A 16,626-nucleotide genomic window follows, 5' to 3' on the forward strand; every position below is an offset into this window, starting at 1 on the left:
CTTTCTGGAACTCTCTAGCTTTCTCCATAATCCAGCGCATGTTTGCAATTTGGTCTCTGGTTCCTCTGCCTCTTCTAAATCCAGCTTGCAGTTCTGGAAGTTCTCGGTCCACATACTGCTTGAGCCTTCCTTGAAGAATTTTAAGCATAACCTTGCTAGCGTGTGAAATGAGTGCATTTGTGCGGTAGTTGGAGCATTCTTTAGCACTGCCCTTCTTTGGGATTGGGATGTAGACTGACCTTCTCCAATCCTCTGGCCATTGCTGAGTTTTCCAAACTCGCTGGCATATTGAGTGTAGCACCTTAACAGCATCATCTTTTAAAATTTTAAATAGTTCAGCTGGAATACCATCACTTCCACTGGCCTTGTTATTTGCAATGCTTTCTAAGGCCCATTTGACTTCACTCTCCAGGATGTCTGGCTCAAGGTCAGCAACCACACTACCAGGGGTGTACGAGACATCCATATCTTTCTGGTATAATTCCTCTGTGTATTCTTGCCACCTCTTCTTGATGTCTTCTGCTTCTGTTAGGTCCTTACCACTTTTGTCCTTTATTATGGTAATCTTTGAACGAAATGTTCCTTTCATATCTCCAATTTTCTTGAACAGATCTCTGGTTCTTCCCATTCTGTTGTTTTCCTCTATTTCTTTGCATTGCTCATTTAGGAAGGCCTTCTTGTCTCTCCTTGCTATTTTTTGGAATTCTGCATTCAATTTCCTGTATCTTTCTCTATCTCCCTCGCATTTTGCTTGCCTTCTCTCCCCCGCTATTTGTAAGGCCTCATTGGACAGCCACTTTGCTTTCTTGCATTTCCTTTTCATTGGGATGGTTTTCATTGCTGCCTCCTGTATAATGTTTCGAGCCTCCATCCATAGTTCTTCAGGTACTCTGTCCAGCAAATCTAAATCCTTAAACCTGTTCCTCACTTCCACTGTGTATTCGTAAGGGATTTGGTTTAGATTGTATCTTACTGGCCCAGTGGTTTTTCCTACTTTCTTCAGTTTAAGCTTGAATTTTGCTATAAGAAGCTGATGATCTGAGCCACAGTCAGCTCCAGGTCTTGTTTTTGCTGACTGTATAGAGCTTCTCCATCTTTGGCTGCAGAGAATATAATCAATCTGATTTCGATGCTGCCCATCTGGTGATGTCCATGTGTAGAGTCGTCTCTTGTGTTGTTGGAAAAGAGTGTTTGTGATGACCAGCTTGTTCTCTTGACAGAACTCTATTAGCCTTTGCCCTGCTTCGTTTTGAATTCCAAGACCAAATTTGCCAGTTGTTCCTTTTATCTCTTGATTCCCTACTTTAGCATTCCAATCCCCTATAATGAAAAGAACATCCTTCTTTGGTGTCATTTCTATAAGGTCTTGTAAGTCTTCATAGAATTGGTCAATTTCAGTTTCTTCAGCACCAGTAGTTGGTGCATAAACTTGGATTATTGTTATGTTAAAAGGTCTGCCTTGGATTCGTATCGAGATCATTCTATCATTTTTGAGATTGCATCCCAGTACAGCTTTCGCCACTCTTTTGTTGACTATGAGGGCCACTCCATTTCTTTTGCGGGTTTCTTGCCCACAGTAGTAGATATGATGGTCGTCCGAACTGAATTCGCCCATTCCCGTCCATTTTAGTTCATTGATGCCCGGGATGTCAATATTTATTCTTGCCATCTCATTTTTGACCACATCCAACTTACCCAGGTTCATGGTTCTTACATTCCAGGTTCCTATGCAATATTTTTCTTTACAGCATTGGACTTTCCTTTCGCTTCCATGCATATCCGCAACTGAGCGTCCTTTCGGCTTTGGCCCAGCCACTTCATCAGCTCTGGATCTACTTGTACTTGTCCTCCGCTCTTCCCCAGTAGCATGTTGGACACCTTCCGACCTGAGGGGCTCATCTTCCAGCGTCATATCTTTTATATGCCTGTTGTCTTTGTAATGCATAGTGCCTTTCAAATAGCGTTCTTAAGGAAATCAGCCTTGAGTGCTCACTGGAAGGACAGATTGTGAAGCTGAGGCTCCAATACTTTGGCCACCTCATGAGAAGAGAAGACTCCCTTGAAAAGACCCTGATGTTGGGAAAGATTGAGGGCACAAGAAGAAGGGGACGACAGAGGATGAGATGGTTAGACAGTGTTCTCGAAGCTACAAACATGAGTCTGACCAAACTGCGGGAGGCAGCGGAAGACAGGAGTGCCTGGCGTGCTCTGGTCCATGGGGTCACGAAGATTTGGACACGACTAAACGACTAAACAACAACAATATTTTAGTACACCAGTCACAGAAAATTGCTGATGTGTTAACCAAACTAAGCCTGATGGATGCTAACCCTGTAGACACACCAATGACAACAGGTTATCAGGTAGATGATACTGAAGAAGCATTTTCTGACACTACACTGTACAGAAGTGTGCTAGGCAAACTAAACTTCATTGCCAGATGTTCAAGACCTGACATTGTAGTTAGCACAAATTTGCTGAGCAGACAAGTCAACAATCCTACTGTTAAGGATTGGACAGCTCTGTGTGCAGCATCTGGAACAAAAAGAATGTTGCGTATCGATGCACCCAAGCTGTGAAGAACAACCCTTCCATAGCCTTGACTGGAGATCGTGTGGTCATCTGCTTGGTGAATCGCACCTTCCTGCGGAGTAAAGGACACAAACAGGTGTTTGTCTTTGCAGACGTGCCGGGTCGCTCCCGCGTCAACGATGAAGAAAGATATAGACGTCTTCTGGACCTTTGGAGTGAAGCGTGAGACCATAGCCTTGTGTTGCGTTGTCCTGGACATTGGCCCTTTGCCTTTGCCTTTTCCACGTGTTGAGCTTTCTCTGCGCTGCTCTGTTGTCTTGGCCTTGGGATGTTTGTACTCCCTCTTCACGTGGCCAAGACGTCCACATGAGTAGCATTTCACTGACTTCAAAGCTTTGGCACCATCTAGTGGTTGCACTGCATTCTGGGATGACGTCTGTGAGGACTCCCCCTTGATGATACAGCTAGAGCACATACCTCTCATCAATCTTCTTGACATGCAGAGAAGATAAGCTGCATCTTCTGGGCCCATAACCAAAAATGTTGGAAGCTGCGAGTGGCCGAGCTCCTCCGGAATCAAAGCAGCATGTGGAAGTGATGAGATTTATGGCTACATTGCAAAGAGTTTTATTTTCCTAACTACGCAGACAGAAAACACATCCTCTCTCTGTGAAAGCAGAGAGCAACTGAAACAAACAAAGGAACAGGAAACAGTAACATCACATCCGTCTCCCATCAGACTTCCAACAGCCTGGAATGTCTCTGGAATGTAAACAGAGTCTTGTGACTTAAAGCACTGCACAGTGACAAGCAGAAACTAACAGCCAGATCCAGCAGATGCTCTGCTCATGTTCTTAGAGTCTTGTCTTTTTGGCAACAACTGAATAAGTTCTTCTTCTAAATAGAGAGCTTTATCCCTGCTGTTTTTATTTAATCATTATTTCTTATTCTTATTCATTTTATTTCTATACTACTTTATATTTTTAACATTAATACCTCAAAGTAGTTTGCAATCAACATTAAAACATCAAATTTTTAGAATTAAACATTACAGAAGAAGATCAAACATGAAATATAAACTCAAAGCAACATAATTAACAAAAAAGTAAAATATTGTAAAATCATAGAATTATAGAGATTGAAGAGTCCCCCAAGGGTCCTCTCAGCCAGAAAGCATCCCTGGCAGATGGCCACCCAACCTCTGCTTAAAAACCTCCAAGGAAGGAGACCATTCCATTGCTGAACAGCAATTACTGTCAGAAAGTTCTTCCTGATGTTTAGTCGAAATCTCCTGTCTTGTTTGACTCCTGCCCTTCAGAGCTGGAAAAAGCTTGCTCCATTATCTTTCTTATCTTAAAGATTTCAAAACAAGACATTTTATGCAGCAAACTTTTTTTATTATCCTAAAGTTTTCAAAATAAGACATTACTAAAGGAGGTCAAATGTAGAATACACATTTAAAACAGCATAGTTAGCAAGAGAATAAAGCATTTTCTTAAACACAGAACATAATTGTGCTGTTGTTGTTTTAAGTTGTTTCTCTATATGTAATTGTTTTCTAATTGTTCTTACAGATTCCATTGTTTTAAATGTTTTCTATATGCCAGCTGTTTTTGGATGCCACACAGGAAGCGATTCATAAATGAAATTATCACCACCACCCACTTTTCTTACCACCTTCCCAATGAAAACACAATGTTTCCTTTCTCTTTTTGTCTCATTTGCAGGACTGCACTTTCTTCACACGAAAGGAAATCCTTCGGTAAGCAGATCACACTTCCTTCTGCTCTGCTAATTTGTGGTGGGGCTGGTGGTGGTGCTCACATCATTCCCAGTGGAAGGAATTCAGGAAGTTCAGATTCCTTTTTAGAAGAAAGGGTTTGTGTACTGAGATGTAATGCTTGGTGATATAGAAACCACCCAAGTGAAGCAAGATAAAACTAGTCCAGTTAAACTATGGAACTCCCTGCCACAGGAAGCAGCGATGGCCACCAACCTGGATGGCTTTAAAGAGGATTGCACCAATTCATGGCGGAGGAGAGGGCTATGGATGTCTGCTAGCCAGGGTGGCCATGCTCTGCCTCTGCAGCGATGCCTTTGAATACCAGTTGCGAGAAACTGCAGGGAGAGGGCTTTTGTGCTTGTCAGTTTCCCACAGACATCTGCCACTGTGAGAACGGGATGCTGGGTTAGATGGGTCCTAGGCCTGATCTAGCAGGCTGTTTGCATGTTCTTGCGTTCTTATCGGTTTGGTTTAAGAGGGAGAAGATGATCCCAGTGAGGGCAAGCTGCTGCCTGGCACCATCTGGCGGCCACCGCCTTGGTCTGCCTGATCTGGACCATCGTTGTCTCTGCTGAGGACTCATCTGCACAGGCCTTTGCTGGGGGCCCTCTAGGCACAAGTCCATCCAGGCTTCCCAGGCGCAGCTGAGCGCTTTGTTTTGTCCTGGTGCTTTCCCTTGGAAAACCTGTGTTTTGCCCCTGAATTGGAGCAAGCAGCAATTCTCAGAACCTGATAGCTGGTTGCTCCAATTCAGCGGTAAAATGTGTTTTTTTTCTGGGGAAAGTGCTGGGACAAACAAACACCCTGCTTGGAGACGGACCTGGAAAGTCTGGGCGTATGCCTAGAAACATGGAGCAAAGCTGAGTGGATGAGGCCCAGCTAGCTGTGCCCTTTCCAGGGCTCTGGCAGAGGTCTTTCCTATCACCTCCTGCCTTATCTATTGTGGAGATTCCAGGGATCTATGAAGCAGGGACCATACAAACCACACTTTCTACAACGGAGTGATTGTCCTGCTTCCAGGCACTGTCTGGCTTTCCTACCATTTAGCCCAGTGTTGTCTACTCTGGCTGTCAGCTGCTGCCCAAGAACTCAGGCCAGGGTTGCTCCTGCCCTCCTAGCTGAGAGCCTCCTGAGATACCGATCAATGAACACGCTCAGATGATGATGACCCAGACAAGGAGTCTCTGCTCCCTTTTACAGATGTTTCCCATACCAGAAGAAATGTCATGTCTTCATGCTTTCAGGCTGGTCTCATCACAAATGTTTTCAGCAGACACTGAAAAAAGTACAGTGAAGGCACTTGCCTGATGTCAATGGGCAGGGAGCTCCACAGAATAGGTGCTGCCACAACCAGAGATCAATTTCTTGCAGGTGCAGAAGGGTTTTATGTGGCACTTACAGCAGTGCCAGCTAGTGTAGACCCTCCCTAGAATTATATGTATTCATTTCAGCAAAAACAGGTGTCACTTCTGTGTTCAGTGTACCTAAAAGGTAAAATAAAAATGAATGATAATTCTCTGTCCAGCCAAGGCTGCAGGACTTTCAGTTCCCACAAAGAACATAATAGTCTGAGGAGAAGAGAATGTGTCAGGCAGGCACTGGAGGGTGGAATAAGGGAACTGTGCTAATGGGTACAGTCTCCGTTGGTTTATGGATGCCCTGCCTGGCTGACCCTTCCTCACAAATATTTCCCCTTAGGAACAGCCAACATTTTCTGTCTGCTAGGTATGCTGCATCTTTGCATGGCTCAGCCAAACCCCCCATCCTTCCCAAACTGGTGTTCTGTCTGCTTTTGCCTCTGGCCCCTGAAAACTTTCCCATGTGGAAATGTGGCCCTTGGACTGAAGGAGGTTCTGCACCCTGAACAACTTCTCTCTTTCATGGCTGCTCATCATCTACTGGTATTCAAAATCTTGAGATTAACTGCAGCCGTGATGAGTAGCCAGGGGTGGACTTTCATTCCAAGATGACAACTCCCCACCTTGCCCTTTCCCAAAGGACCTAGGGTCAGGCTCCATGGCCCAGTTCCACCTTCTCCTTCCTGTAAAAATGTTCAAGAGAGTAGAATAATTAAATCTGGGAGCCTCCCCTGGCTAATGGATTTTTGCCTGTCTCCTTCTTCTTTCAATGATAATTTGAAGAAAACCTTTAATGAGGGAATATGATTGATGCTTGTCCACAGCAAGAAAGAAAGAAAGAAATAAATGTGCTCCAAGATCCCATTAGTAACTGGCAATAGATGGAGATAAAAAGCAGGCTTTTCAGGGTAGCTCAGCAGGCATCCCAGTTGGAGCATGGATCTCTGAAAGTGTATGCGGCACAACATCCATGGGAGCACATAGCACCTCGGGACTTGGCCTCTGAGAGATGCAACACCCTCCCGCCTATGGATTCACGGAGGGGGCCGTGTTGCTTTCCACTGAGCCAGCTAATTGGTTCTGGGTCTGTCTGTCACAACATGAAATCACTCCTAAGGAGAATTGCTTTCAGCTTTGGATTTTTTGGAAGGCCACAGGCAGAGGTGTAGGAAGGTCAGGTGGTACCTGGTGCAGAAAATTTCTTGTCACCCCCCCTACCCATTGATTTTTTTAAAAAAAATTGCCTTCAAAATTTTGGTTTTACGTTATTTCATATTTTCTTACAAAGGAATATGGATTCTGCGCCTCTGATAACAAGTAGCCGACTGTGTACAGATACTTAAATCTACAGGATGGATTGTGTTTAGGCTTTACACAGAGAGGAACCCCACATGGGTTTCCTCGCATGTAACGTAACAGGCAGGGAGCCAGCGCAGATAGAGAGAAAGACCTTGAGGGAGGGGAAGACAAAAGAGTGCCAAAGTCCGCCCATTGGATCCTCTTTGGGGTGGGGGCGCTAGGGCTCTGGGACCACCCTCCCCAAAAGATTTACTTGTCTTCAATGTATTGTTACCAGTGTTATTCTATAGTACAGATCCTTTTGAAATTAAACACTTTCTCTAAAATTAAAACAGCAGAAGTAATCAGTAGCATAGATATCAAAGGAAAGGCGAGAGAATAGTCCCTAATAGATACAAGGGAGACACAGATACACCAGCACACAAAAGTAAATCAAATCCAGCCTTGGGGAGACGGGTGGGAATGTACTGTTTGCTGTACTTAGCCTTGAGATGGGAGACTGAAAGGGCTTAAGAAATAAAAAATAAAAGTCTTGCGTCTAGCAATATTTTTCTGCAAAAGCATCAGACTGGTTGTCAAAAGTGTGAACTTCATTAATAGACCCTAATTGGCCACAGAATAGCTTTGCTGCTTTTTCTCATCTTCTTTTAATTACACAACTGCTTTTGGGGGGTCCCAGCTTCACGCAGGGGAGGCTGGGGCAAAGGGGAGGCCGGCCTGCCGAGCGCCCAGGGCGGCGCTGAGCTGCTCCTCCCGGCGCCACACGCGGGCGAAACGGGGCGGCAGCGCTGCCATGGTCCCGCACGCTCCACTTTGGGGGGCAGCAAAGGTTTTTCGGAGGGGGGTTCGGGCCCGAAGGGGGTGCGCAGGACAGGCAGCGGCCTTGGCAGGCCTCCTCAGCAGCCCGGAATGTCGGCCTAGGAGAAGAAAAGGAGGCCGAGTAGACTAGGCCTTGCCTTACCTTCGCCCCGCCCCCAACCCAGCTGGCCAATCGGCTGTGTGCAGGGGGCGGGGCGAAGGCAAGGCAAGGCCTAGTCTACTCGGCGGCGTCTCATTTTCTTCACCTAGGCCGACTTTCCAGGACCCGGGAAGCCAAGCGGAGGGTGGGGCAGTAGGACGGGTCATAAAAAACTTTTTTAAAAAAATGCCTGCTCCAAAGGTCTTATTTTACTAAACTAGGGAGTATATAGCTATATACTTTTATGCATATCAGTTAATATCTCGACCCTGCTCCACTGAATGGAAATTTCAGCCTTCACGACATAGGAAAATGGCCAAGTAATCAGCTATTTGGAGGGTCGAGATACTAACTGATATGCATGGAATTTCACATATAGCTATATAATCCCTAGTGTACTAAGATAAGACCTTTGGAGCAGGCACTTTTTTTAAAAAAAGTTTTTTATGAACCACCCTAGTAGAGCATTAATTGTTCCTTGATCATTTGTCACCCTCACCATGATGGCACCCGGGGCGCCCCCCCCCGCCCCCTTCCTACGCACAGGTAAATTTTATGACATCAGCTATTGTCTGGCCATAGCCTCCCCCCCCCCCCCATTTCTGTGTTATTTATGGTTTTTGGTGTCCCAGGGATATCTTGAGAAGAGCCAAGCTTGATTGCTGTCCTTCACAGGAGTTTCCGAGGAAGCTCTGAAGGGACCTCTTCAAGCTGGGGGTGGAGGGGTCTCCTCACCAGCCAGAGGCTTCTTGGGGCTCCCCTCCTGCCCCTCTAGCCTAGTATTTCTCTACACTGACTGGCAGCATCTCTCCAGGGATTCTGGTAGGAGTCCCTCTGCACACCCTGCTTGGAGGGGTGGAGGTTGAACCCGGGACCTTCTGCTTGCAAGGCAGATGCTCTACCACTGAGCCCTGGGGAAGGCTGGTCTCATCCAGTCTCTAGCAAACCTCCCTTCCCAGCTCTGAGACGCAGTTCTTTAACTGGAGATGCCAGACATTCAGCTTGAGACCCTTCTATATGCAAAGTGGGCAGAGTTAACTTGAGTTGCTGTGGTGTCCAAAGCTTCAGCCCATAATTAAAAAAAAATTAAAAAAGAAAACCCATAAGCCATCATTTCTCTCCATCACATCTCTCCCCCCCCCCCCATAATGCCTACTCATTTCGCAGCCCATCTGTTTTTTTAAAAAAAATTCTCCCTTTAGGCTTCAGGACAAGAAACCCAATTCAGCAAATCCAGGTGCCCAGGAATGCTTTTTGCTCTCCTGCAGAAGCATCACAAATGAAAATGGAATGTTCAGTCAGCTGGCAAATTGCTGACTGAACATGGCCCACCCATCCATTGGCTGAATGTGATATTTATCCTGGATAGCTGCCCAGTTTCTGTCTCCACCTCACCTGGCCCCTTCTCCCCTCACATTCAAAGCTGCTCGTCTGGACAGAGCAGGGATTGGATAGGTCTGAGTGGAATCCCTCAGCTCCACCTCATCATTGCTCCGAGTTCCTGGCATCCCTTTGTATCTGCTCCAGTTGAATCCCAGAAGGACTTTGGGATTTCAGAAAGTCAAAAGGATTCTGCTCATGTATCCTAAATTTGTGGGGTGGGAAGAGAAAAATCTTACAAACTAATATGCAGAGAAAATTGAAATCCATCACTTCTGAGTTTGAAAAAAATGTGTAAATAAAATTTCTTATCAGCACCATTATCCCACTTTTAGAAGGTAGCAAATTCTTCTGAAGCAGTTTACAAGTTTTTTTAAAAAAATCAGTAATAACCTTACAATATCAGGATACTTCCCACAGTGGTGGTGTTCTTGTTTTTTATTTATTTTTTTTTTATTTATATTGTTACATCATTACAATTTTAATATAACCTTGCAATCTTTTAAAAAAAATGAACATTGATTTCCCTTCCTCCTTTCCGTGGGTTCTAATATCTTTTACTACTGCATATGATTATTACTCCGTATTGTCTCGTTTCTCGTTTCATCTCTGCATATTTTGTACTGCTGAATTTATTCTAAACCTGCTAACGTTTTTACCTGTTTACAGTAGTTCTTCATATATTCTACAAACATTTTTCTAATCCTCTTTAAATACTCTTTTATCTTGCTCTCTTATTCTGCTGGTTAGACTCACCAACTCATTGTTTTCAGCATTCCTCTCTCATTGGGACTGCTCCCTCCCTCTACATTTGGGCATATACAATTCGAGTTGCAGTTGTTGCATAGTGAAATAAATTCTTATACAGTAGTTCTTAGGAACATCTGACTCAATTATTCCTAAGAGAAACGCCTCTGGTCTTTTTGGGAATGAACTTTAAAACATTTTTTATCACATTATAAATAATCTCACCAGATTCTTTAGCTGCTCTGCATGACCACCACATATGATAAATGTCCCCTCTGTTTCTTGGCACAGTGTGGCTGTTCAGCAGTATTGGGTGGGAGAAAGAGGGCCTCAGGCACATTTTAGGAATGTAAGACTATATGTTCTCATTGAAAATGAGAAAATCCCCCACCAGTGAGGAAAACAGTTGCAGAAAATGCATCGAGCACTGCAAAATGTATGCTGGAGCAGTTTTCTACTAAATCTCATAAACACTGTTTGGTTCACGTCTCAGGGTTTGATGTTTCCTTTTTTGGTGGGGGTGCATCAGGGGGAAGGAAAGGATCCTCCTCAAATCCGAGGCTCTGGAAATGGTGAGATATGTACCCCGCCCCTGTCCATGCACATTCCTGGTTTGCAATCTCTTCTGCAGGCATTGTTGTGGAGGAGACATAATGAGATGCTCAGAATCTCTCATGGTCTAATGGCCACTCAAGCCTTCCTAATCAATGAGCTATTACCAGCTTTTATCTTCCATTCCCAGCAGTTTGCCTCCTGGGAAGTTCTTGTCACAAAGGTGGCAGAGGTCTGCATAGCCGGCTAGAGTTGGCCTTACAGCCTAGCAAAGAGGGCACTGCCCTGTCAACTGCAGCCATCCCCCCACCTGCCTGACTTGTTTCTTACAACCCGTCAGGTGCTGGCTTCACCTGCATTGGCTCTGGCGCCACCCTGCCTTTCACCCTACCAGTCCCAATATGCACCAGCTGAGATGAGCAGGCCCTGGGTCCACCTCCTGGTTCCCCGGCAACCAGTGAGAGCTGGAAAGACTAGCAACCAATCAAGAGGCAGAATGGAACTTAAGTTAGCTACTGACAGTGGGATAGGGACTTCCTGTCTGGGTAGGCAGAGGGATCATCTTCTCTCTCTCTCTCTCTCTCTCTCTCTCACACACACACACACACACTGTATTTTTCGCTTACCATAAGATGCACCTAGTTTTTAGAGGAGGAAGACAAGAAAAAAAATATTCTGAATGAAACAGTAGATGTATGATTTTTGTGGTTCATGCTGTGGCCATGTGATCTGATGGTGAATTTGGGGTGACCTAATGCAAAAATCCTGAGGATCCATGTGGATCCATACTTTGTAACCATGTTTTTGCTCCATTGCGGCCCCAGGCAACAGTGGGTGCGTGATTTTTTTGGTGCAGGCTGTAGCCATGGACATGTTATGTGATCTGATGGTGAATTTGAGGTGACCCAATGTAAAAATCCTGAGGATCCATGGGTTTTTACCTCCTCCCTCCCAGGCAGCTTCCGCTAGCATCCCTTATCTCTCTTCTGATCCCACTGATTAGCTGTTTCCTTTCAACCCTCCCTTCCCTCTTGTTTGTCTTAGGGTCTTTTCCATAGCTGGAGCAGTTTTTTGCTCCCCCTTTTCTTCTAATTTCTCTCCTTGTTGCTTTAGTCTTCCTGTTTCCTCACTTTGCAAGTTTGCTCTCCTTACCTCCCCCCTCCCAGGCAGACTCTTTTATCTCTAGCGTCCCTTATCTCTCTCCCCGATCGGCAAACGATCAGCAGCTCTGTTTCGACATCCACTTCCCTCTTTCAAAAAAAAAAAAAAAAAAAAGAAGGGGAAAAAAAGCACGATCTGCTTTTTGCCCCTGGGCAATTCGGCTCCAGGGACCACACATTCGCTCCATAAGATGCACAGACATTTTCCCTTACTTTTTAGGAAGAAAAAAGTGCGTCTTATGGAGCGAAAAATACAGTACTTTATCGAAACAATACTTTAAAAACAAACGAACAATAAAAACAAAATAAAACAATGCAGTAACAATACCAAAGAACAAAAAGACCCCCCAAAAAATCACATGTTCCTTTGATTTCCATTCATTCCACAATGTTTTCTAGGCTTCATTTTCGATTTCACACTTTGTATTATCATTTCTTAATTTTAATTATCACTTTATCTATTACTGTCCCATATTGTCCTGCAAGGTTCAGTCTAGACTCATCAAAGCGTTTACGTTTTTACAATGTATCTGTAAATATTCTTTAAAAACATTCCATTCTTTATTTAATCTTTGTTTTGAATCATCTCTTAAACTTCCTGTCATTTTGGCTAGTTCTATATATTCTATCATCTTCACCTGCCAGTCTAATTTGGTGGGTATCACTTCTCCTTTCTAATTTTTTGCTATCAAAATTCTAGCTGCAGTTGTTGCATACATGAAAATTCTTATAAATTTTTTTGGGGATCTCATTATACATGATTCCCAACAGGAAGGTTTCTGGGGGGTTTTTTGAATGAACATTTAAAGATTTTTTAAAAGTTCATTATATATAATGTCCCAGAATTCTCTAACTTTCACACAGTTCCACCACATATGTAGCATTGTACCTTCTGACTTCTTAAACCTCCAGCAAACATTCAATTTTTTAAATACATTTTGGCTAATTTGGCTGGAGTCAGGTACCATCGGTAAAACATTTTAATCAGATTTTCTTTCAGATTATAACATGCAGTGAATTTTATGTCTACCTTCCAGAGTCTTTCCCACACATCCATTTGGATATTATAGCCAAAATCCTGGGCCAATCGAACCATAACTGATTTTACCTCCTCCTCCTTGACTTTCCAATCAAGGAGGAGTTTATACATCTTGGATAAAAGTTTTTATTTCAATTGGATTAAATCTTTCTCTTATCTTGATAACTCTGCTGCAAAACCCCTTTGTTTGTCTTTTCTAAATATTTCATTATGTTGAGAATATTGGAGCCAATCAGTTAGTTGTGTTCGGATCTCCTCAAATTTCTTTAGGCTTTATTTATTATTTTTTTCTTCCAGCAAGGTTTTATAAGTTTTTATAAGTTGCCCAGTTCTTTTTCATATTTTTTTTCCCTAACTGCAAAAGCTTCTATAGGGGAAAGCTACCAAGGGGTTTTCAGTTCGAGTAAATCTTTATATTTAGTCCATACTTTGTAAAGGGGTTTTCTTATCATATGATTCAAGAAACCCTTGTGGACTTTTACCTTGTCATAAGCCAAGTATGTGTGCCAACCATAATGGCTGTCAAACCCCTCTATGTCCAACAGGTCTGTGTTTTGCAGTACTACCCATTCACGGATCCAAGATAGGCATGCTGCATTGTGATACAATTTGTGATCAGGCAAGGAAAAAACCCCTCTCTCCTTAACATCAATTAATAGCTCATGCTTAATCCTAGGTCTTTTCCCTTGCCATGTGAATTTTGAAATGTCTCTTTGCCAGTCCTTAAAGCAGCACATTCCCCCTAACACCGGAATAGTCTGGAGGGAAAAAATCATTTTCGGAAGGACATTCATCTTAATTGTGGAGATTCTTCCTCAAAAAGAAAGATGTAGTCCACCCCAAATTTCTTTTTATCTCATTCCAAGTTTTTACAGAATTATCCTGATATAGGTTGATATTCTTTGCCATTAGCCAAATCCCTAAGTACTTGACTTTCTTCTTCACCTCTAATCCAGTAATTTTTTTGTTCGTTCTTTTCCTCCGGCCCTATATTTTTAACTAACTTTTTTTTTTTTACAGTTAATTTTAAAACTGGCCACCTGTCCAAATTCTTTTATCACCTCAATCACTTTGGTAAACTTTCTTGGGGGTTTTCCATAGTAATGATAAGGTCATCAGCGTAAGCTCTCAATTTATAAGATTTTTTCTCTTACAACTTAATCATTCCTTATTTTCCTATTCAGAATTTCCAACACCAAGATAAATAGTAATAGGGACAGGGGACGCCCTTGTCTGGTTGAGGGGTCATCTGCACTCAGGGCTCCTCCACACTTCCCTTTGTCCCACTCCTTTTCCACTGTTTAGTGTGGAATTGGAACAAACCACAATTGGGGTATCTGCAGATTGCCAGAAATGTATTTGCCAATAACAACGAAAGGCTAGACTTTCCCAAATTGTTCCTGACCCAAATAGGAATTCAAATTATGGAAAAGGGGAAAGGAAGGTGTACTGTTTCAAGACTCCTGCCTATCCTCTTGCGGGTTCTAAACCATGGTCTGAAATTGTCTCATGGTCTATTAAACAGTAATCCCCCCCCAGCAGCAACCCCCCTAGAGATATGTGGTGCCATTAATTAGCAACTTATTTCTGATTTGGTTGCAAGAAAAGTGAGCATCTCTTGGAAGAATAAGCAGTGCTATTAGTACATTTTCCTAGCGGGGACTTCTTGAGGATGCATTGCTAGCGTTGCTCTAGTTCAACAATCAGACCTTCTGCAGAGATGATCAGTATAACATGCATGCCTGGTCTTGGGCTAAGCTGAAATTGCTTTGAGAGGAAGACTCAGCAGCTCAATCCCCAGCCTATTTTGTTTGCAATAAAAGAGGGCTTTAGAGCAGCATGTCTGCCTGAGTCTGTCTGCACTGTGGAATGGAAACAGTTCCTTACAGCCTCTTCTGTGTGTTGTTCTGTTTGTGTCTGTGTGCTTGTTTACAGGTTGCACGGCCGCTACCACGAACTGGCACCAAACATGGTACCTATGGACTATACGAAGAATCCAGATGTTAAACTACCTATGCAACTTATAGTGAACATGCCAGAGCTAAAGGTATTACTTTTCATGTCTCCATTCTGCCATTCTTCTGCAGCCCAACCCCACAAAATCTTTGACTGGGGGGACTGACTTTGGCTGTAAGGCTGCTTACACACCATACATTTAAAGCAGATTTGAAACAGATTCTTTCTGTCAAAAAATTCCAGGCACTGCAGTTTTCACCTTCACAGAATTACAACCCCCAGCAAACCTTAGCAAACTGGTGCCCAACTTTTTGAGGCGGGAAATGTGCTGTGCCTCCTCCTCACCACACTATCTCCATTCCTCCATTCTTCCTGGGAGTTACCAATGGGGAGAGGGCTGTTGTCCTCAGGTCCTGTTTGTAGGCTTCTCAGGGCCACCTGGTTGACAACTGTGAAAACTGCATGAGGGCCTTTGGCCTGACTCAAGAGCCAGGCACTTCTTGTGAGCTTCGTTTCTTTGCTTAGATCGGTTCCTCACTTCCATGTAAATTCAGCTTCTTTCTTTTTAAAAATGTTTTCATATTTGGCTATATGGGTATACCACCTCCCCCTGCCTCCCTTCTTCCATAGATTCCCAGGGCAATCCATGACTTCATCCAGAGTCTATTCTCGAGCCATTACAGCTTGGTTGCTTTGACCTGCTCACAACCTTGAAGATTACTTTACATCATATCCATGGCCTTGTAACTTCATATATGCACAGGGTGATCGACCACTCAAGACATTATATACAGGAGTCTAAATTCTTGGGTTGAGTCAACAGATGAGTTAATTTTAACGCTTCACATTTTGAAGGAAGCTTTGGGATGATCAGTTGCCATATGATATATTTGTATGCTCAGTATGGAACAAAGGAAGGTGGAGGGGAGAAAAAGGTACCAATTCATCAGATTGCAAAATGGGAGATCACAACATACAATATGGAGCCTAGACACTGAGGTCCACCTCCAAGGATCTTCTGGCGGTTCCCTCACTGCAAGAAGTGAGGTTGCAGGGAAGCAGGCAGAGGGCCTTCTTGGTAGTGGTGCCCACCCTGTGGAACAGCCTCCTGTGGAAGGGCAACCCAGTCAGATGGATGGTCTACAAATTATTATTATTATTATTATTATTATTATTATTATTATTATTATTATGCAAGGTGGTGGTCACCTGCTTAAGCCAGCATGTCATGGAGGTGCTGCTTGTATGAACCTGTGCCTTCACATGGAAGGTGGACTCAGGGTTTCCATGATTTATTGCAGGCTGAAGAAGAGTGGCCTAACTCCTGGCATGATGAATGGCATGGTGCCTGCCACGTGTCCAGCCCCATTTGGAAGACAGTGTTTACTTGCATTTCTCAGTATGTCTAGATGAGTCTTCCTGGCTCAGGAACTCAGCCAGTGGCCCACACACTGGTGGGTTCCAGGTGGAGGTTGCAGCCAGTTGAGGGTTTACAGCAGGAGTTCAAGTTCAGGGTCACACCTTGAAGTGGAGCTCAGGTTGGCAACTCACACAAGCAGACATGAGTGTTGCTTCCCCCATCCCACTCCATCAGCTCCTCAGAAGCCATGGCATCACCCTCTGAAGGGGAGGAATTTGGCTCAGGAGAGCAGGATGCAGGTGTTCCTGACTGTATGATCCAGACCTCTTGAGTAGCCACTGCATGCATTGGAGCACCCCAATATTCTCCAACTCTTTCAACTTTTTTTGGGGGGGGGTTCCCCCAAATGAATGAAATTGTGGGCATTTTTTCTCTGCACTTCAATTAAAATTAGGTAGGGTCACCTGAGGGCCAGATAACATTTGTTGGCAGACCGCATGGG

At 43.9% G+C, this 16,626-nt stretch overlaps 1 protein-coding gene across 2 annotated transcripts in view; it reads left to right on the top strand.

Annotated features, from left to right (window-relative positions):
* Positions 1-16,626, top strand: part of CIB2 (calcium and integrin binding family member 2) — a 43,464-nt gene that overhangs the window by 12,442 nt on the left and 14,396 nt on the right. The window contains exons 2-3 of one of the 2 annotated variants that reach the window (XM_083412853.1): positions 4,260-4,294; positions 14,744-14,855. In XM_083412853.1, the coding sequence (XP_083268979.1) occupies positions 4,260-4,294; positions 14,744-14,855 (147 nt within the window). The remainder of the gene's footprint in view (positions 1-4,259; positions 4,295-14,743; positions 14,856-16,626) is intronic. The other variant, XM_083412852.1, reaches the window with a different exon arrangement.

This window comes from Podarcis tiliguerta, assembly GCF_965153285.1.
Source record: "Podarcis tiliguerta genome assembly, chromosome: 14".
NCBI lineage: Eukaryota > Metazoa > Chordata > Lepidosauria > Squamata > Lacertidae > Podarcis > Podarcis tiliguerta.